This window comes from Bufo bufo, chromosome 8 (genome assembly GCF_905171765.1).
Source record: "Bufo bufo chromosome 8, aBufBuf1.1, whole genome shotgun sequence".
Taxonomy (NCBI): Eukaryota; Metazoa; Chordata; class Amphibia; order Anura; family Bufonidae; genus Bufo; species Bufo bufo.
In genome coordinates, this window is record NC_053396.1 from 177,662,658 (window position 1) to 177,685,309 (window position 22,652).

At 44.0% G+C, this 22,652-nt stretch overlaps 1 protein-coding gene across 1 annotated transcript in view; it reads right to left on the reverse strand.

Moving 5' to 3' along the window:
• LOC121009365 (leucine-rich repeat and fibronectin type III domain-containing protein 1-like protein) overlaps positions 1-22,652 on the reverse strand; it is a 351,118-nt gene that overhangs the window by 59,385 nt on the left and 269,081 nt on the right. The window contains exon 3 of the mRNA XM_040442430.1: positions 15,900-17,293. Within this exon, the coding sequence (XP_040298364.1) occupies positions 15,900-17,278 (1,379 nt within the window). The 5' untranslated portion in view covers positions 17,279-17,293. The remainder of the gene's footprint in view (positions 1-15,899; positions 17,294-22,652) is intronic.

A 22,652-nucleotide genomic window follows, 5' to 3' on the forward strand; every position in this document is an offset into this window, starting at 1 on the left:
GGCCGTATTAAATGGATTATTGCCTTTCAAATGAAAAGTGCATTTCAGTTCAGCCTTATATGGCCAGGAGAGCGCCATTTCCAGCCAGGGATTAATTTGGCAGCGAGGTTACTGGGGAGCTATGATAAATTCATTGGAGATTAAATATGTGGCTGTATTAAAATACAGTATGTCACGTACGGGAACCCTCCTGTCACGTGACCCGGGTGCGACTGCCAAGGGTCGATCTGTTTCACGCACTCAATCTCTCTCGCCCCTACACACAGGCCTTGAGCCTTGATCACACCCTGACACAGCCTCTCATGCATCCCAACACGCTGCCACCATCTATGACATTTGAATCAATACACTGATTAATTAAGGGCTCATAGAAACCCCACAGCATCCCACTCGCAAGCAGGCTCACATTGGCACGGGCCACATGTATAGCAAATACACGGTAATGCAAATCACACTTGAAAAAAATGGAGGATACTGGGCTTGTTCAGGGCACAAGGCAAAACCACTAAAGATGTGCTTTAATGTACTAAAAAGGTACAGTACTTAGTTACAAAAAGTTTAAAGAAATAAGACCGATAGTGACCTGGTTGCCGACAGTGACAGATTGCAGGTGATCACCATTCCTGTCCCCTGTTCTCGTGACAAATGGGACAGTCGAAGTTGATCCACTGGGTTCCATGGGCATATTGGGTTTCCTATTCTGAGGGCAGTTACGGCTTACATGTCCTACTTGGTCGCAGGTAAAACATTGGCGGCCATCAACGGCTGGCCTATGGAGGACAAGAGAGGCAGCCCCCCCTGAGGGTCGGCTGATGGAGGGAGTGGGCTTGCCCCCTTTCCAGCTGGCACCACTAGGCTTTCGTAGTGCTGAGTCACGGTTGGCAACATCCAAGGGGCAAAGGTGATGGATAATCCACAAACCCACTGATGAAGATTAGTCCTCAGGCCATCTAGTAGATCCGAATAGCTATCATTGGGTCTGCGTTGTAGTGTCCTGAATCGTTTGCGATAAACCCTCTTGGGTGAGGTTGTATTTCCTGATCAAAGCTTGCTTTATGGCATTATAGTCACCATCCTGGTCATGAGGAAGAGCTGCAAACACCTCAAGGGCTTTTCTACTGAGGCCTGGTGTCAGGTATCGGGCCCACTGTTCCCTTGGCAGCTGGTACTGTCGGCAAGTCTTTTCAAAACCCCGCAGGAAAGTGTCCAAGTCAGTATCCTTGTCCATAGTAGGGAAGTGCTCTGGATGAGGCTGGAACACTGTGGTGCTGCTCGACTCCCTGCTCCCAGACAAAGTAGAACCAGTACTTTGGAGTCGGGCTAAGTCCAGCTGGTACTGTCTCTCGGCTTGCCTATCTGCAGCTTCTTTCTCTTGATATTTTTGCATCAACTGTATCTTTGTATATAGATCCACAGGGCCAAGAAATTTCAAAACACTTTGTAGATAAGCCTCCATAGCGCTATCCGTATGTGAACTGTGAGAGTCCTCAGAAAATGTCCCACCTGCTGGGGCATCTTCCACAGCCATTCAACTTTCTGAAGCAGAACTGCAACCTCCCTGGTCCAGAGTACTCTCTTGGGTCTGATCCTCCCGGATGAGGGATTCGATTAGCTGTTCTTTGTTATTGCCAACAATGGAGATTCCTCTCTCTTCACATTGTGCAGCAAGCACATCCTTCGCATAATGTCTGTACGCTGAGGCGGCCATCTTTGTACACAAAATAAAAAGATAGGGAAAGAAAAAAACAAGAAGGGGGGGGGGCTGTTTTGCACGTATGTGTCAGGAACAAAAATTTTGTACTGCGTTTTGCCTTGTGTGCTGGTCTACCTTGCAAGGTCCCTACCAGCCGTTAATGTCAGGAATATTTAAATCAATACACCGATTAATTAAGGGGTCATAGAAACCCCACAGCGCCCCACTCGCAAGCAGGCTCACATTGGCACAGGCCACACGTATAGCAAATACAAGGCAATGCAAACCGCACTCATACACTTAAAAAAAATGGAGGGTACTGGGCTCGTTCAGGGCACAAGGCAAAACCATTAAAGATGTGCTTTAATGTACTAAAAAGGTACAGTACTTAGTTACAAAAAGTTAAAAGAAATAAGACATAAAAAACTGTATAAAAATAAAAGGATAAAAAGCAGAAAGGTTCTTACTCAAAGAATTGTGTGGTCAGAGTTCCTTCTCGTTTCCGGGGACAGGAGGAAAGTGGAGCACAACCCAATGTCGATCGGGTTCCCAAACAAATTGTGTCAAAAAATGTTCCCAATAGTTCCTTTTTTATCCCTATTCGGCAGAGGGTGGAGCTGAGAGGAGTCTCCCTCCTAATTTGTCCCAGCCTTCTGGGGTGGCCCTCATCACCTGTGCATGCTCCACTTTTCTTACTCAGCTGGCAGACATGAAATATCATTAAAACATGGCTTCCCGTCCACACTAATGGAAATTCGGAACCCAACATGTTTTAATAATGTATATTATATCCGGCTGATCGTTTTGATACCACACATGACCGGTGAAGTTGTCCCAGAAGGTAAGATACCGATTATGTGGGCATACTGGCTATCAGGGATGGGATGTTTAGACCCCCTACGATGCCCACATCACGTGGAATACAATAATCACAATTATTAATACGTGAGTTGTACCAGAGATGAGTTATTGCTTATGAGATATTTTCTTCATCCCCTGGCAGTGTATTTGAAAAGCTTCTGGACCCCTGCGGGGTGAGGTTCCAGGCTGTCTGAGTGGCTGCATTTCCTGGAACCACCTTCATTACCACTTGCAAAGGGCCAGTTTTTTAACATTCAGGTGATAAACTGATTTTCTCCAAGGGTAATGTGCATTCCAACTGCAGGCCCAGACGGAACGGCAGGTACAATCATAGAATGGCATGAAACATATATGGGATCACACGGCAGATATAAAAACATACACAGATAATAAAAGTATGCTTCACTCCACAAATCTGGTGACTGGGAGGGAAGGGGGGAGTCAGGCTAAAAGACCCGTGAAGAAGGACAACCCCTTTAAAAGCGAAAAGGATGGAAAATAATTTGGATAGTTATGAAATGGCAATTTTAAAGTAAGATTAAATAAAAGGAGGAAAATCTTTTATCAAATGCTGGATCATTATTTTAGCTTCGGATACCTCTAAATCTCCTTAAAAATTGAAATCCAGCAGAGCTCAGATAAACATGGAAACCTTCTATATATTTATTATCTCATGTTTTTTCTATAAAAAGCCTGAATGTTCTGGCTCCAGCTGTAGGTCAATTTCCTCCATGCTGCTTCCTCTCCTTCCTCCATTCTTCTATACGTAATTAACACATATTGCTTTATGCTACAGACTGACCAGAATAGTCACAAGGTACGTTCCAGCTCATAAGGACAGCAGGGCTGTGAAGGAGGATGCTCTGTGGGACATTGGAAACCAGCCCACAGCTGGGACTGTGTAGGAGAAACAGAGGGTTGCGGCTGAAGTAAGAATACTGAAAAAGTTCATATTTATGTAAGCTCTGTTTCTTGATTTACGTCTTCACAGACAAATAGGAGTCTTCACAGGTCATGGGGAAAGGCGCACCACACACAAGCCTGAGGCGTTTAGCTCCCAAACTACAGCTGGGGGTTCAAGTGGTGTCATTACTTGCTTAATCACCCATGGGCGAGTACATCCTTGCAAATCCCTTTTAGGGTCCATTCACACGTCCATAGTGTATTGCGGATCCGCAATACACACGGCCGGCACCCCCATAAAAATGCCTATTAAAGAATAGGACATGTTCTATTTTTTTCCGCAGCTGCGAAATGGAAGATCGGGGCCGCGCTCCGGAAATGCGGATGCGGAGAGCACATAATGTGCTCTCCGCATTAATTCCTGCCACATTGAGAATGAATGGGTCCGCACCTGTTCCAGATATTGCGGAACGGATGCGGACCCATTCCACGGACATGTGAATGGACCCTTAGTTTGTACAAACTGTTGTTAAAACCTCTCTTTGCAAATCTTTTGGTCATATTCCTCCAAATGCTGACCTACATAGAGATGACTAATTGACAAGGTCTCATTGCAGAAGAGAACTGTCAGAATGTTTTTCGTTATCTTGTTTCTATGCTGAGATATGGCGATTTAGGCCCAAAGCCTAAGGCTGCATTATTCAAGAATTCAGATGACGCAGTACCCCAGTACAGGGAGGTATCTGCAAATGGTTTGCCCTTTACGTAATGTTACACAGTGTAATGTTATTTTGTGCTATGTGTTGTATCTAGCCTAGCTCTGCATGGTGTAGGCACAACCAGGGTTAACTAATCCTTGCCCAGCTTGCTTAGGAGCTTAGGGTGTGGGCTGGTTCCACCACCAAGCTCTACAGTGTTCTAGTAAGTCTGAGGGAGAGCTTGAAGAGGGAGAAAGCAGACACCATGTGTTCTTCTCCTGAGGTCAAAAACCTCAACTTTCAGAGACCTCACAATTCTCTGCATGTTCTTGGAGAAAGATCAAGAAGATAGAGAATCTGCATGGCCAAGCGAGGAGTCAGTCAGCACGGTAACCTGCATACACAGCTATTCCAGACTTTGCTACCATGGAGGGATAATGAGTTAAGACGTCCTACACACTTGGACATGATTTGTCCAATCATAGTCAGTTGGATCTGTATGCCGCAGTGCGAATTGCAGGCATTATTGCTACATTACAGTTGCAAGCCAGAGATTCTACTGAGAGAGACTTTAGCAAGATAGTGTATAAAAAGGGCCAGAATTCCATCTTTGCCAGAAGCCATACACTGCTATTTGGGAAAGGAGTTGCACTATGTACAGATGAGACTGTGTTTCCTTGTTGTTGGATGTACTACAACCTGCATTTTGCGCTACAGTAAAGAGAGACATTAAATCTGTTTAAAGCTGGTCTGACTCCTACATCACCATATGCTGGCCATTGCCTGCTCTACATGCCCCGGCCTTCCTCCCATGCAGATACTTAACATCAAGGGCACCCAAAACTACCATTAGGTAGGAGCCCCAACTACAGGGAGTGCCCTGAGGCAAGAAAGGGCTCACCTTCCGGACACTACACCGGCCCTAGAGAGCAACATCCTGAGGGAAACCAATGTGACACATCCAATAGTCAGATCCACATACCTCCCATCCTCCACTCTGTCTTCTCAATGGCTTACTGCAATGACATTTACCATTTTAATTACTCTCAGAGGCAGTGTTGTGTGGATTCAAATAACCAAATACATGTAATGTGTGGTGGACCTTAACAGCGACACTGGCTGCACATCTGTCTCTGCAATGCAATGGAGCTTCACCGAGGCTGGACTCCAGCAGGATGTCCTACCTAAGTCTGCCCATGGTTAGAAACACATCTATCATCACCTAAGTACCTCTGCAGGTCATGCAGGGGCAACCCTGCGCATTGGGATGTGCTGACTAAGGCCTCTTTCACACTTGCGTTGTTGGGATCCGGCATGCACTTCCGTTGCCGGAGGTGCCTGCCGGATCCGTAACAACGCAAGTGTACTGAAAGCATTTGAAGACGGAACCGTCTTCCAAATGCTTTCAGTGTTACTATGGCACCCAGGACGCTATTAAAGTCCTGGTTGCCATAGTAGGAGCGGGGAGCGGGGGAGCAGTATACTTACAGTCCGTGCGGCTCCCCGGGCGCTCCAGAATGACGTCAGAGCGCCCCATGCGCATGGATGACGTGATCCATGTGATCACATGATCCATGAGCTTGGGGCGCCCTGACGTCACTCTGGAGCGCCCGGGGAGCCGCACGGACGGTAAGTATGCTGCTCCCCTGCTCCCCGCTACACTTACCATGGCTGTCAGGACTTTAGCGTCCCGGCAGCCATGGTAACTATTCAGAAAAAGCTAAACGTCGGGTCCGGCAATGCGCCGAAACGACGTTTAGCTTAAGGCCGGATCCGGATCAATGCCTTTCAATGGGCATTGATCCCGGATCCGGCCTTGCGGCAAGTCTTCAGGATTTTTGGCCGGAGCAAAAAGCGCAGCATGCTGCGGTATTTTCTCCGGCCAAAAAACGTTCCGTACCGGAACTGAAGACATCCTGATGCATCCTGAACGGATTACTCTCCATTCAGAATGCATTAGGATAATCCTGATCAGTATTCTTCCGGCATAGAGTCCCGACGACGGAACTCTATGCCGGAAGACAATAACGCAAGTGTGAAAGAGCCCTAACCCCCATTTTTTGGTTTGTATTCTGCACTGGAGGTGTGGCTGACTCCACTGGTCGTGCACTCCTAACTAACCTGTCTGTCCCATAGGCTGATTTTAATTGGTTCAAGTATAAAGCTGTAGCCTGCTCTCCCTGCATTTATTGGAGGCCATTGTGGCACCAAAAGAGGTAAAATATAGAGTGGGCTCAGCATGCATGTGGAATTTGCATTCCTTAAATTTAATGGATGCCGGTCTGGCACCAGAGGAGGTAGCATTTAGTGTAGGTTCCTGTCCTAAAGAGATCGCCTTGTCGTTGGCGGACAGGCACAAATTATTTTGTACAAAATGTATTTGCCAAGAATCTCACATTTATAACGTATTAGTACATTTTCTGTAGTGAGTATGGCACTATTGTATTTACTATATTATTTGTGTTTGCAGAACGCTGTTGCATTGTGTTTGTTTTTGCTTTTCTGCTTTCACTCTATACCGTTGCTGAATCCAACACAACAACTATGTACTTAAAATTTGTGCAGAGCTGAAACAATATTGGGAGACTATTCATGATTACATAGAGGGAAAACTGAATGTACGGATTCCTTTTACTGCTGAATGTTGGGTATTGGGTGATCTTGCTAAGGTGGGGTGTCAGCAATCTAAAAGAAATCTTCTCTACAAGATAATGTTTCTTGCCAGAATATTAATAGCTCGTTCTTGGTTTGCGCGAGATCCCCCCAGTATGAATACATGGTTAAATCTGATAAATACCAACAAGAGACATGAACATATTCTGTATAAGCAAAGAAATATCGAGAAAAAATGGCTTAGAATCTGGGGAGACTGGAGTCCCTAGAGCTTCCTCCGTTTTCTCCAGCCCTCTCCATCTCTCCCCTGTCTGTTACGGGGGGGGGGGGAGGTGGTGAAGGGAGGACACATCATGGGTGGGGAGTGGGCGGGATTGGAAGGGTATTTTGTTTGAAAAAATGTTAAGATTTATATGTTTTTTTATATATAGTTAATTAAAAAAAAAATGTACTTAAAATTTGCCCCAAGGTGAGCAGGTGACACAGGTCCTCACGGAGGCAAGCTCTTCACAACAGTAGGGGAACGACAACAGCTTAGCAAGTGGAACTCATTTTAGTCCTGTGCTAAAACTTAAATCCCCCTTGTCACCCCCCCTACACCTTGCTTTTGGCATAAGAAATGTCACAAAATCAGGTTTTTGGACCCTTTAACCCCTTTGGGACACAACCTTATTTCACCTTAAGGACCAGGCCATTTTTTGCAAATCTGACCAGTGTCACCAGTGGTGATAACTTCAAAACGCTTTGACTTATCCAGGCCATTCTGAGATTGTTTTTTCGTCACATATTGTACTTCATGACACTGGTAAAATGAAGTTAAAAAAAATATATTTTATTTATAAAAAAAATACCAAATTTATCAATTTTTTTTTTTTTAAATTGCTGATTTCCCAGTTTCAATTTCTCTACTTCTATAATACATAGTAATACATCCAAAAATAGTTATTACTTTACATTCCCCATATGTTTACTTCATGTTTGGATCATTTTGGTAATGATATTTTAGTTTTTGGGGATGTTAGAAGGCTTAGAAGTTTAGAAACAAATCTTGAAATTTTTCAGAAATTTTCAAAAACCCAATTTTTAGGGACCAGTTCAGGTCTGAAGTCACTTTGCGAGGCTTACATAATAAAAACCACCCAAAAATAACCCCATTCAAGAAACTACATCACTCAAGGTATTCAAAACTGATTTTACAAACTTTGTTAACCCTTTAGGTGTTCCACAAGAATTAATGGAAAATAAAGATACAATTTCAAAATTTCACTTTTTTGGCAGATTTTCCATTTTAATATTTTTTTTTCCAGTTACAAAGCAAGGGTTAACAGCCAAACCAAACTCAATATTTATGGCCCTGATTCTTTAGTTTACAGAAACACCCCATATGTGGTCGTAAACCGCTGTACGGGCACACGGCAGGGCGCAGAAGGAAAGGAATGCCATACGGTTTTTGGAAGGCAGATTTTGCTGGACTGGTTTTTTTGACACCATGTCCCATTTGAAGCCCCCCTGATGCACCCCTAGAATAGAAACTCCAAAAAAGTGACCCCCTTTTAGGTAACAAGAAATAGCTGTTTTGGCACCGTTTTATTTTTTGTTATTTACAACATTCATCTGACAGGTTAGATCATGTGGTATTTTTATAGACCAGGTTGTCATGGACGCGGCGATACCTAATATGTATACTTTTTTTTTATTTATGTAAGTTTTACACAATGATTTCTTTTTTGAAACAAAAGAAATCATGTTTTAGTGTTTCCATAGTCTGAGAGCCATAATTTTTTCAGTTTTTAGGCGATTACCTTGGGTAGGGTATGATGTTTGCGGGATGAGATGACGGTTTTATTTGGCACTATTTTGGGGTGTGTGTGACTTTTTGATCGCCTGCTATTACACTTTTTGTGATGTAAGGTGACAAAAAATGGCTTTTTTTACACCGTTTTTATTTTTAGTTTTTTACGGTATTCACCTGAGGGTTTAGGTCATGTGATATTTTTATAGAGCGGTCGATACGGACGCAGCGATACCTAATATGTATACTTTTTTTATTTATATAAGTTTTACACAATGATTTCTTTTTTGAAACAGAAGAAATCATGTTTTAGTGTTTCCATAGTCTGAGAGACATAATTTTTTCAGTTTTTGGGCGATTACCTTAGTTAGGGTATGATTTTTGCGGGATGAGATGACGGTTTTATTGGCACTATTTTGGGGTGTGTGTGACTTTTTGATCGCTTGCTATTACACTTTTTGTGATGTAAGGTGACAAAAAATGGTTTATTTAGCACAGTTTTTATTAAAATTTGTTTACGGTGTTCATCTGAGGGGTTAGGTCATGTGATATATTTTTATAGAGCCGGTCGATACGGACGCGCCGATACCTAATATGTATACTTTTTATTTATTTATGTAAGTTTTACACAATAATATCATTTTTGAAACAAAAAAAATCATGTTTTAGTGTCTCCATATTCTGAGAGCCATAGTTTTTTCAGTTTTTGGGCGATTACCTTGGGTAGGGTATGATCTTTGTGGGATGAGATGATGGTTTGATTGGCACTATTTTGGGGTGCATATGACTTTTTGCTCGCTTGCTATTACACTTTTTGTGATGTAAGGTGACAAAAAATTGTTCATTTAGCACAGTTTTTATTTTTTACGGTGTTCATCTGAGGGATTAGGTCATGTGATATTTTTATAGAGCCGGTCGATACGGATGCGGCAATACCTAATATGTATACTTTTTTTTTTTATGTATGTTTTACACAATAACAGTTTTTTTTAAACAAAAAAAAAATATGTTTTAGTGTCTCCATATTCTGAGCCATAGTTTTTTTATTTTTTGGGCGATTGTCTCAGGTAGGGGCTCATTTTTTGTGGGATGAGATGACGGGATGAGATGACGAGATGACGCGGCGATACCTAATATGTATACTTTTTTTTTCCCCCCTATTTTTTACCAATTTTTTTTAACTTTATTTGGGGAAAATTACGTTTTTGTTTATTTTTACTTGAAACTTTAATTTTTTGGGGGGGAAAACTTTCTTTTTTCAACTTTTTTTTTTCACATTATTTTTTGTGACTTTGGGACTTGAATTTTTGTGGGTCTAATCCCTTTACAATGCATTCCAATACTTCTGTATTGGAATGCATTGGCTGTATAAGGAATACAGTGTGTATTACTCATACAGCTTACGGCCTGTGAGATCCAGGGGGCTGTATCTCACAGGCTCTTCACCGGAAGGCAGCGCAGATGCCTCAGGAAGGCATTGCGCTGCCTTCCATGCCATCGGGTCCCCCCTACAGCCGCATGGGGACCCGATGGCACCGCCCGCCGCAACCGCAAGTAAAAGCCGCAAACCGCAGGTCTGAATTGACCTGTGGTTTGCGGCGATTGCCGACACGGGGGGGTGTCACGGGACCCCCCCGCGCATTTAGCCAAGGTTAAGTACCAGGACAACATGCCGTACCGGTACGTCATGTGTCCTGAAGAGGTTAAATGCCATTGTGACCAAATTTAGGTGTGGGTGTGGCCCACCTCTGGGACCCGCATCTATCCTTAGAACGGAGCCCACAAAGTGACAGAGGCACGGTCGCCCTCCGTTCATTTCTATGGGACTGCCGAAAATAGCAGAGCACTGGCTTGGCTATTTAGGTAAGCACCATAGACGTGGTGGCTGTGCTTGCGCTTCCCAATACGCCACTAGGCTATTTTCGGTGCTCCTATAGAAATGAATTGATGGTGTCCGCTCCTTGGTCACTTTGTGGGCTCAGTTCTAAGGATAGATAAGGGTCCCAAAGGTGGAACCTGCACTTGTCAGAGATTGGGGGCATATCGCAATGTCCAAGATGAGACAAGCCCTTTTAAGGCGCAATTCACCCTAGCGTTTTGGCCTCTGTTAAAGGGGTTGTCCGTGCATGGTGAACCACCCGTCACTTTGCTGGCTCCATTCTAAGGATTGGTGCGGGTCCCAGAGGTGGAACCAGCATCTAGCAGACATTGGGGGCATATCCCAAAATGGGACAACCTCTTTCTATCACTGGTAGAATACTCTACAGCTCCCCCATTGGCCACATTGTGCAATCATTTTTACATCCACGTCTCTTTTACAAATCCTAAGTAAAACACTCCGCATTTACGCCATCAATACATCACGCTTACAGTAAATGCATCCATGACACATATTTACAGATTACCTAGCGAGCTATCAGCCCTTTTCTTCCAACTGAGGTTAATTTGTTGAAATAACGCCCGGTATTCAGGATAAAACTCATTAAAGTTCCGCACAACGGCAGAAATATGGAGCCATCACGGGAGTGTTTTCGCTCTATTCAATAAGTGCAAAAAAATCCATATCTGCGGTGAATTCATTGTAGGAATAAAGAGAGGATTTATGAATTTGGAGTTTGAAAGGACTATTATATTGCCTGGAATTAAGAGTCGAGTATAGTGTATTTGAAGGATAATTCAGCCCCGGCATTTGTGGAACTTGAATGTCTTAATTAGTTGAATGCTGTGAGATGGAAAATAACTTTACTGAACACACGGCTGTTCTTCTTTTCCATTTTCTCTTGTTTATTTAAAAAAAAAAACGGTCTCATAGAGATCTGAATAAAAGAGTAACAATCACATTCAACTCGAATTTTTTTAAATGTAGACCTCTACATATCTTTTTATTAAATTATGAGCTTGGGGGAAGGGGGGGGGGGGGGGTTACTGGCAAATCGCTTTGTAAGAAATTACTTTGTCACAAAGAGCATTTCTTTGTAGGTAGCGGGTGCAATGACAGGGATCGGCGATTGCGCCGCTCCCCGTCATTGCACCCCACAAATGCCGTGGCTTCTGACATTAATTTTAAGGTCTATAATAAAATAAAAAAAATAGATAAAATCATACTTACCTCTTTCATTTGAGCGCGAAGAGCCCGCCGCTATCTTGATTGAAGATCCAGCGCGAAATCTCGCGTGTCAGGTGATGAAGTCATCACATCTACCAGCGTGGTGACGTCATACTTCACCACACACGAGATTTTATGCTGGATCTTCAATCAAGATGGTGGCGGGCTCTTCGCGTTCAAACGGATGAGGTAAGTATGATAATTTTTTTTTTTACCCCATTTCAGGGAAAATCGATTCGTTACCACGGATCACGAGGAATCAAATTTTCCCTGAAATTCGGATCGAAGTCCATTTAGGAAACACTTCGATTCGCTCAGCACTAATCTTAATCTTAATTTTACTACTTGTCTTCCCCACGTGATAAAAATTCTGGGGCATCTATTCCTATGACTCTATGCCGTGCCATTCCTTCAATTCCTTTATTATTCCTGCGAGAAGATATGAATGAATTCCCAGCAGTTTACAATGAAGGTTCAGATGAGTGTAACCAGTTGGGGTTGTGTCCCTGCACTGTCTGACACTATGCAATCAGTGCTGACTGTGCAGGGACACGCCACTAAATGGTAACACCCAGCTGGACCTTCACCGCAAGCTGCTAGTAATTCCTTCAGAACTTCTAACAGGAATAATAAAGGAATGGCACAACATACTGTAGAGTGATAAGAGTAGATGCTCCAGAATAGTTATTAGAAGGGGGATGTAAGTAGCTGCGAAAGCAGACATGTCAGGAGAGGGGACAGGTCCTCTTAAAGGAGAGAGCCAGATGTCTATGGAGACTTAAAGGGGTTATCCAGGAATTGATAATGATGGCCTATTCTCAGGATAGGTCATCCATCATTATCACATCTGCAGTCCCTGCACCCCTGCCGATCCGCTGTTTTTATGGAGCCATTGCGCTGACCGGAGCTCTGGTGAGCGCTGCAGGCTCCTGGCAGCTTTCCAAGCACAGCGCCGTACATTGTATCTTGGCAGTGCTTGGTATTGCAGCTCAACGCCATTGACTTGAATGAGGCTCAACCACAACTAGCCCATGTGACCGATGTACGGTGACCTCACATGGCCTAGGAAGTGGCTGCAGTACTCACGGGGAGCTGGCCTCTTCTAACAGCTGATCGATGGGGGTCCCGGGTGTCAGACCTCCACCGATCTAATATTGAGGACCTGTCCAGAGGAGAGGTCATCAATATAAATTCCTGTATAACTCCTTTAATAGCAATGCTCCCTCAGAAAATAATAGAGGAAGAGGAAGAGAACCATCTCACTACATTTTGGAAGTGACTCCCTATGAGTCAAAGTCCGACTTTTCAACAAGCCTTGTGGACCAAGGTGATGCTGGTTTTGGTAGCACCCTGACCCTCATAGAAAAAGATGATGCCCAAAATGGCTAGAGGCGGCATCTTTGTGGCACAGCTAGTAAATTCCAATAAAATGAATGCACAATAATTTAACCTTGAAATTGTAAGTTAACAAACTGTTTTAGTGATAGCTTTCAGTTGCTGCCATAATCTTTAAAAGGGGATTCCCAAGAGTAGAATATTAATGGCCTATCCCCAGGACAGGTCATCAATATGTGATTGGAGGGGGTCCGACTCACAGCACCCTCAGAGATCAGAGGCGCTCCGACAAGCACTTAGGCCTCCTGTGATGTCATGTTTATCGGTCCCATGGCCTACGTGCAATTCAGTGCCATTCAAGAGAGTGGGCATGGGCTGCAATACCAAGCACAACCACTATACAATGTATGGCGCTGTGCTTGATATGCTGTGAGAAGGCCTGAGCGCTGTGGCTCCTTCCTAAAGCTAATTGGTAGGAGCGGCAGGGGTCAGACCCCCACTGATCTGGTCCTCAATTTTCTACATCTGGAAAAAGCCTTTTTATGGTGGCTGGTGGAGACCCCTGAACAATTGCCCCTTTAGCCCTCCCTAAAACACCATACCCAAGTGCGCTGTTCATCTGAAAGCTGAATAAAAGTCATTCCTATTGGATGGCTTCTACATCTGATGTGAAATACCTTCCTTCCTACAATACGCATAAACCATATCCCCATCTTCTCCGTGAGGCTGACATGGTCATTGGTTTATATGGCTGCTGTATAATGTGTGTATATGAAATACATGCACACGACAGTGAAAAACGGACAGGTGAATGTTTTTTTTTTTAACGTCCATCACACGTCCATTTTAAGACCAATGGTAGTCTATGGGGTTATTCACACGGCAGTTTTTTTGAGCGTCAGTCAAAAAAACGGACGTCAAAAAATAGAACATGTTCTATCTTGTCCGTTTTTCACTGACCAACTGCCCCCATACAATTTCTCAGAAAGGCATCAGTGAAAAAAAGGTCAATTAAAAATGGACAGTTTATCTGTTTTTAACGGACATTTTTGGTGCATGTAGCCTAAGCAAATTGAAGGGTTGCCCACAAATATATCAAAACAACACTCAAAACCTGCTCCAAGTCTGCAGAAAGTCCTTTGGATGTCCACCCCACAGTACTAGGTGCTGAGCACATTTATTACTCCCGCTAAGCATCCGCAGAGCGTGGTTTCCCACACGCATCTATTTTGCTGCTAATGCCACTAGCTGACAAGCTACTATCATTCCTTGGCACCGAGTTATAGATGGAATTAACAAAGTCTGCTTCCAACAATATCCAAGGAGTTTGGAACAACGCCATAATGACAGATCTTCATCCATCTGGAGCCCCTAGATCTCTAGTAGCCATGCCTGGCTCTTCTTCTCATCGTTTAGGCCCATTTGTTACTTATATCTAATGTTTATATGTAGGTTTTTACAGTGTATGATTATTACTAGAATTTTAGAAAATTTGCTTGATTTTTATCTCATTGAAATAGTCTTGACATAAAACGCTCCCTTAACTTGGCAGGAACTAGGTGAAAAGTACTGTCTCGGCTTAAATGTGGAGGTCCAGCTTCTCCGTGACGGTGACCAGCGCCTGGCTACATATTCAAATAAACAGCTGTCAATGTAATGCAAGGACGTGCCGGGCCCACCATGGCGGCTCTCTGTTCTAGCTCATAAAGTGGAAGCTGAACATTTACTTTTGAGGACGAACTAACTTTGTAGAACGTTTGGTTTAAAAGAGTGATATAACACATCTAGACTAACAGGGTTGTCCAGAATTAGAGAAACATGGCTACTTTTCCCCCCAAAAAAACAGCATCGTACCTATCCACAGGTTGTGTGTGGTTTTGCAGCTCGGCCTACTTCAATGAAGCTCAGCTGCAGTATTATACCCAACCAGTAAACAGGTGTGGAAAAAAGCTGCCAGGTTTTTAAATCTCAGTTGGCATGCAGTTCAAAATGCCAGGCATCAGAGTTTTTCTGGAAGAGGGCATACCACATGATCATGTCCTCATGCATGACATGTAGATGTCCTGCAAACTACAGTAAATATTACTGGTAGTTGTGTGATACCTGTGTGGGTTACGTTTCTGAGAAATGGTGTCTACCTTGCACCACCTGCCCATTACCCACCTAAAACACAACCACAACCAACAAGGAGTTGTAACAGCACTAAAACAACCTTCATCGAGCACCTTCACTCTCTTGGGACCCTTTTACCACATCTTATTTTAAACATGTCCTAAGTTTATGGTGTCACTTGTTGTTCCTTCACCCCATAGGGTATACTGGGGGTAAGAGTGCATGATGGCTCCAAGTCCAACATACAATAACCCCAACCATGAGCTTTCAATCTCTTGGTTCCCTCACCATGTACCCTTTATGTGGATGTACAGTAAGAAATTGAGTTGCATAGAGGGATTTGTGAGAGTCTACAACATGCCCCCACCATAGAAGCTCACAAATGGTCAGGTTAATGCATTCCCCTTGGTTGAATATTCCTGCAACACTGCGCAATAATTAGGAAAGACGTCAAGCATTTCCCTCTTCATCAACCGAATGAATCATCACGTCCTTCAAAATTAAACCTTATTTCGGGGGTCTTCAGCAGCAGTCATTATGATCTTTCATTTTAGCCAAGTGTAGACATCACCAGATGTACCATGTCTCATCACTGTCCTTAGATGACCCTGCATGTCCTTACACAAACCTTTCATTATATATGAGTTGGCCTTTAACCATAACCCATTAGAGAACCTCGTGATGTACAAAGGTCAACTTTTTAATCCTAAAAATATGTTCCGGTAATGCAGAATGGACTGCAGCAGAACATCCCCCCTCCCTGTGTAAGCTTCTGGACAGAATTACCTGTAAATGAGGATGTCGTCTAATGAGCTGTTGTACTGAATCTGGTACATCCTTATTCCTGGGATGTGACTCTGGGGAGGCCATTGGATGAGTGCCGAGGATGAGGTCAACTCTGCAACCACAACCTTCCTATCATGCAGAGATTTTGTTTCGTTGGAAGGTATGCTAGACTTGGCAGGCGTCAGTATATCAGAAAGTCCTGACTCAGTTTCCTTATCATAGCTGGTGCTGTTAGCAAGATTAGGGAACTGGTTGACTACAAGTTCCACGTTTGCTGTAGTTTCTCCCGCAGCATTGGATGCAATGCAAGTAAAACTCCCACGATCAGTATAACGTGTGGTGAAAATATCCAAAGTCCCATTCTCGTACGACATAGTCCTGGTTGTATTAGATACCAGTTTCCCATCTGGAAATATCCACCTAACGTATGGATCAGGATCACCCACCGCTTTGCACTTTAAGGAGACACTTTTACCTTCCATCACCTCTAGCCTGGAAGTTCGATGAATTATCATAGGAGGTTCACAAACAAATTCTTCTTCTTTGATAGACCAGAAATATTTGCCCATTAACTCTGCCGGGGAGGCACAGGTTTCCAAATCATCCTCTCTGGTTAGCCGTCTCAGCCACATTAATTCACAGTTGCAGTGTAAGGGATTTCCACCAAAGCCAAGGACCAATGAACTTAAGGGGGAACCTTTAGATTTGGCATATACAGGGATCCTAGAAAATAAAGGGTCTGGTGGGATCTTTTTTAGTTTGTTGGAGGTCATATCTAACCTGGCCAGTTTATGAAGGTTGGAGAAGATTCCCTCAGGAACATATTCGATGAGATTGTGATCTAATCCTACTGTATTAACAGTTGTAAGCCTTCCGATGGTCTCCCATGGGATGTCTACCAGATTGTTGTAAGACAAATCCAAGTCTTCCAACGTGTCAATAAAGTCATCGAATGATCCCTGGGCAATGTAGTGGAGCTGATTGTTGCTCAGTATCAAATGTCTAAGATTGATTAATCCTTTAAAATGTTCTTCGTTGATGATAGTTAACCGGTTGCTGTCCAGATGTAAGGCGTGGAGTCCTTTTAAGTCGAAGAATGCGTAAGACATGACTTGACTAATGGTATTTCGGGAGAGCGTTAAGTGAATGAGGTCTGTCATGTTAGCAAAGTCTTTTCTTCTAAGGGTGGTTATGAAATTGTCCATGAGCCTGAGCTCTGCTGTCCTCCTGTCAATAGTGGGGGGAACAAATAGAAGGCCTGTCTTGGTACAGAGGATGGTGAAGGACGGAGAGACATTCTGGCAGGAACATCTCTTGGGGCACATCATGGCCTTTACAGATGTGCTTATAATGAGCAGACAAATAGCCAGCCTTTCCATGGTCAGGTGTAGAACCTGCAAATGAAGCACAAAGATATATTTAATATTGAAGCCATCTCATCCACAGAAGATATTTATACAGTGGCTACCCCCCTCCCCAATCAGTGCAGTATTGTACAGTGGATCACAATGTAAATTGTCACTTTTGGGGTGTATTATATGCAAAGCTGCATTACATCTCATATAGGGCTGGCCTTAAAGGAGTTGTTCTTGGATTACTATAATTTTTAACAGATATGCTCATGTAGTTCATTATTTCATGTACATCTTCCTCACACTTTTACTTTTTCAGTTTGGACTCTCCTGGCCCATTTTCACCATGTTACCAATCACTTTGGTTTCTTTCCATCCTATATGTAGCACTTGCTGTTGCTGTATCCAACCAAACCCATGATGCACTTCTCCTTCCTCTACCACAGGTCCAGCTCCGCCCCTAACACCCAGCTAGGTTGTAGCTCCTCCCACCTTGCTAGCTACATAGACACTGCCCAGCCCATGGACATAACATCTCAGGAAATAAGTAAGAGCTGCATGGACATGGTCATGTGACCACAGCCCAGTACAGGAGATAGGAGCAAGAAAGATAAAAAAAACACATTACAAAATTACACCAACCGTCATAAATTATTATTTTTAAGGATGCTGATGCAAATTGGAAAACCCCTTTAAAGGGGCTGTCCAAAACTGTGCTGTAAGGTAATGAAAGGAGCTATAGCAATGTTGGGTTGTCATGACATGTGACCACTGCAGTCAATCAGGGTTCATGTGTCAACATGCATGTCATCGCTCTGTAAATGGAGAGCGGCCAAAGTTCAGGGAATCTTCATTACATGAGCATCAGGGGATTGGTAAGGCGAGTATTACTCCGTGCATTATTTTATGGCATCGAAAGCTGCTTGGAAAAAAAAATCATGGGGCTGGAAAACCCCTTTAAGTTGATCAGTGTACTAGGCAGCACTTTTTATTATCACCCTGGGGTTACACACCGTGAGGATGAATCAATAGACACACAAAGCTGTGGTATTATCTTCCAAATCATGCGGCTATCGGCCCCCAGCCTTACGGTTTACCATATAATGGCTAAATAATAAACTGTGAAATGTTTTTCGAACTTTTGTTGCAAAATGTAGGTGCCCAGTCTATTAAAGGGGTTGTGCCACCATTAAATGCTATTTTAACATAATTCAGTATGAAAAGCTGGTTTCGTAATATATTTTCTAGGGATCGACCGATTATCGGTTTTACCGATATTATCGGCCGATATTCAGTATTTTGACCGTTATCGGTATCGGCATCTATTTTGCCGATATTCCGATAACGTATGGGGAACACAGATCGCGCTGCTGACGGCGCTCTCCGTGTTCCCTCAGCAGCACAGGGGAGAAGGAAGCAGTGTCTCCCTCCCCCTGTGATGCTGCTGCCGCTGCCGCCAATGAGAGGAAGGAGGACAAGAGAAGGGGAGGGGTTATGGCCACTGCGCCACCAATGAAGAGAAATCTCTCATTCATTCATATACAGGAGGCGGGAGCTGACTGCAGAATCACACATAGCCGGCTCCCGACCTCTATGACAAGTAGCTGCGATCTGCGGTAGTTAACCCCTCAGGTGCCGCGGATCGCAGCTACCGCTCATAGAGGTCGGGAGACGGCTATGTGATTCTGCAGCCAGCTCCCGTCTCCTGTATATAAATGAATGAGAGATTTCTCTTCATTGGTGGCGAAGTGCGCCCCCCCCCCAAGCCCCCCAGTATTAATCATTGGTGGCGCAGTGCGCCCCCCACCCCAGTATTAAAAACATTGGTGGCGCAGTGCGCCCCCCCACCCAAGCCCCCCCAGTATTAATCATTAGTGGCAGTGGCCACAGGGTCCCCTCTCCCCTGCTCCTCCGATCGGAGCCCCAGCAGTGTAATCCTGGGGCTCCGATCGGTTACCATGGCAGCCAGGATGCTACTGAAGCCCTGGCTGCCATGATAAGCTCCATGCTGCTGTGTGCACAGAGCACAGAACACCAAAATATTAAGTATAAATGAAAAATAAAGATTTACAAAAAAAATAACTACACGTTAACAATAAACATTAATTTTCAGCAGATTTGTGTAGGAAATTTTTTTTTTTTCAAAAATAAAAATTCCCAGAATATCGGTATAAATTATCGGCTATCGGCCTGAAAATTCACAAATTATCGGTATCGGTATCAGCCCTAAAAAATCAATATCAGTCGATCCCTAATATTTTCTGTTACAAAAATTCTCCACTTGTCATACATTCTCTTTGCTTCATTATAATGGCGCCCCCTGGTGTTAAATCTGTATAGTAATGTGCACCTTCACCTACTGAGGTGGTCACATGTGCTCAGTTCCATCCTTCAACTGGCACCAGCTGTATCTACTGTTAGAAGCTGTGACAGTTACAGGGAGAGAGATGCAGAAGAAAGAACACCCCCCCTGAGCTGTGATAGGGAGAGAGCTGCAGCAGAAAGAACCCCTCCCCCCTCCGAGTTGTGATAGGAAGAAGGCTACAGCAGAAAAAAACAGACCCTTTGAGACACAGCAGAAAGGACATACCCACTGAGCTGTGATAGGGAGAGAGCTACAGCAGAAAAAACACACCCTCTGAGCTACAGCAGAAACGACATACCCCTTGACCTGTGATAGGGAGAGCAGCAGCAGAAAGAACACACCCTTTGAGCTACAGCAAAAGGGACACACACCCTGGGCTGTGATAGGGAGAGCTGCAGCAGAAAGGACACACCCCTGAGCTGTGATCGGGAGAGCTGCAGCAGGACACACCCTTTGAGCTACAGCAAAAAGGACACACACCCTAGGCTGTGATAGGGAGAGCTGCAGCAGAAAGGACACCCCCCCTGAGCTGTCAGCCTGAGGATAATCTAGCAGAGAAATTGGAGCAATGAATGGGGAGATCTCTGGATCCATGTGAGGTACAGGGCTGATTCTAGCTTTGTTAGGAAGACATTTTCATGTCCTATATTTTTTTAGATTAATCATGACATAACCCCTTAAACCCCTTCACATATACAGCTTGTCCTGACTTCTCCTAAAGTCAGTCAGAGTGCAGAGGGTGTGGCAGTTGCAGAGAGAGCTGAGCCTCTAGGTGTAATGGTAACGCCCCCGTTGCTCCTAGAGGCTCATTTGCATATAGTAAAACACAATTTTTCTCAGCAATGCGGGAACATATGAACATGGGACCAACACAGATGTCTTCAGCTGCCAAGCGCACATGTAACAGGTCAGACAGTGTCATAGGTAGTGATGAGCGGCAGGAGTCATATTCGAATTCGCGATATTTCGGGAATATTTTGTAGAATATTCGGCAAATATTTGCGAATTTGAATATTCGTTATATATTCAACTTTTTTACTCAAAAAAATCGGCAATGTAATGATCGCGTAATATGCGAATATTACGCGATCAATACAGGCGTGGGTTAAAAAGGAATATTTAGCACTATAGAATATAGTGCTATATATTTGTTTTTTAGAATATTCGTAATTTTTTTCCATCTGAACTTATGATTCCCCCCTGCTTAAGTTGCTTGTCAAGCAACTTAAGCAGGGAGGAATCATGACTTCAGATCGAAAAAAATGACGAATATTCCAAAAAACGAATATATAGCACTATATCCGATATATTCACGAATTCTCGAAGTTGCGATATTCGCTAAAAATATTCGTAATTCGAATATTTGCGCTCAACACTAGTCATAGATACAAATCTGCTGACAGATGCCCTTTAAGGGGTTAACGACACTGCTGCACCCTCGGCAGTGACCACAGTCTTCACACCTCTAGCCGCTCCTAATCTTGTGGGGCCATAGGTAGGCCTCAATATGGCACTACTTTCCTAAGGTGTTATAGACATCGTCCTTTGACTCTGTTGATTAATGTACATGGAGGCTTCAGTCGACGTCCCCAATAAATCACTATTAAACACAAAACCACAGCGATCAACATTTTACTATGACTTGCAGAAACTCCTGAGGACACGCTGATGTATCTATCATGTCCATGCTATATTACCTTCTCCAGTGTGACTTGATTTATGAATATTCCTTATTTGCATTGAAATAGACTGGCTCAACATGTGCCACAAAAATATTCTACATTTTTCATACCAGCACCTGGATCTGAATATTTTTGTAATTTCATGTAATTAAAAATGTAATATAGCCACTGAGTTATTCACTGAAGACCAACTGTATAGCGCCACCTGCTGTTTGTTCTTTTCCTTATTTCTTGTCCACCTCACTGAGGCGGTCGCACATGCTCAGTCTGAATCTTCAACTGTCACTGTCTGTCAGAGGCTGTGGCAGTTACAGGGAAAGTGCTACAACAGAAAGGATATGCTCCCCTGAGAAAGGACATGTCCCTTGAGCTGGAAGCCTTAAATAAATCTAGCAGAACAACTGGAACAATGAATGAGGAGATCTCTGGTTCCATGTGAGGTACAGGGCTGGTTCTAGCTTTGTTAGAAAGAGATTATCTTGTACTATATAACCTCTGATTTTCATTATTTTTTTGCGTCTGTCATGGCATAACGCTTTTAAAGGGGTTGTCCAGGTTCAGAGCGGAACCCGGACATACCTCCATTATCACCCAGGCAGGCCCCCTGACTTGAGCATCGGAGCAGTTCATACTCCAACGCTCTCGTTTGCCCTGCGCAGGGCGAAGGCATTTTTTTGGAGATCCGGTGACGTACCGGGCTCTCCATGGGGCTGCCAGGAAGCCCGCTGACGTCACCGACACTGATGGGCGGGCTTTAGGGCTTCCCTAGCCAGTAAAATGGCTAGGGCAGAGCTAAAGCACGCCCATCAGAGCTGGTGACGTCACCGAACACACTGCCGGGCGGAAGCTTCCGCCCGGCAGTGTGTTATTGTAAACAAAAGAGTCCGTGCCCTGCGCGATCTAGTGCAAGGCAAGGGAGTGCATTGGAGCATGAGCTGCTCTGATGCCAACATCAGGGGGGCTGCCTGGGTGAAAATAAGGGTATGTCTGGGTTCAGCTCTGAACCCGGACAACCCCTTTAAGGGCAGCTCGAATCTAAATGCACTTTCCTTGGCCCGACGTTCATGAGATACCACCACCATAGAGCGAACGCACACAGGTTAATGGTCCAGTAATATAGCACCCATAGAAGTCTATGGTCCTACAGCGGGGATCAGCAACCTTTGGCACTCCAGCTGTTGTGAAACTACAATTCCCAACATGCTCCATTCATTTCTATGGGAGTTCTGAGAACAGCAGAGCATGAATGCATTCTGTGAGTTGTAGTTTCCTAACAGCTGGCGTGCCGGAGGTTGCTGATCCCTGGCCTATAGAGTACCTTGGTATAGGTCTAAGTAAGGGGTGTAGATAAGGG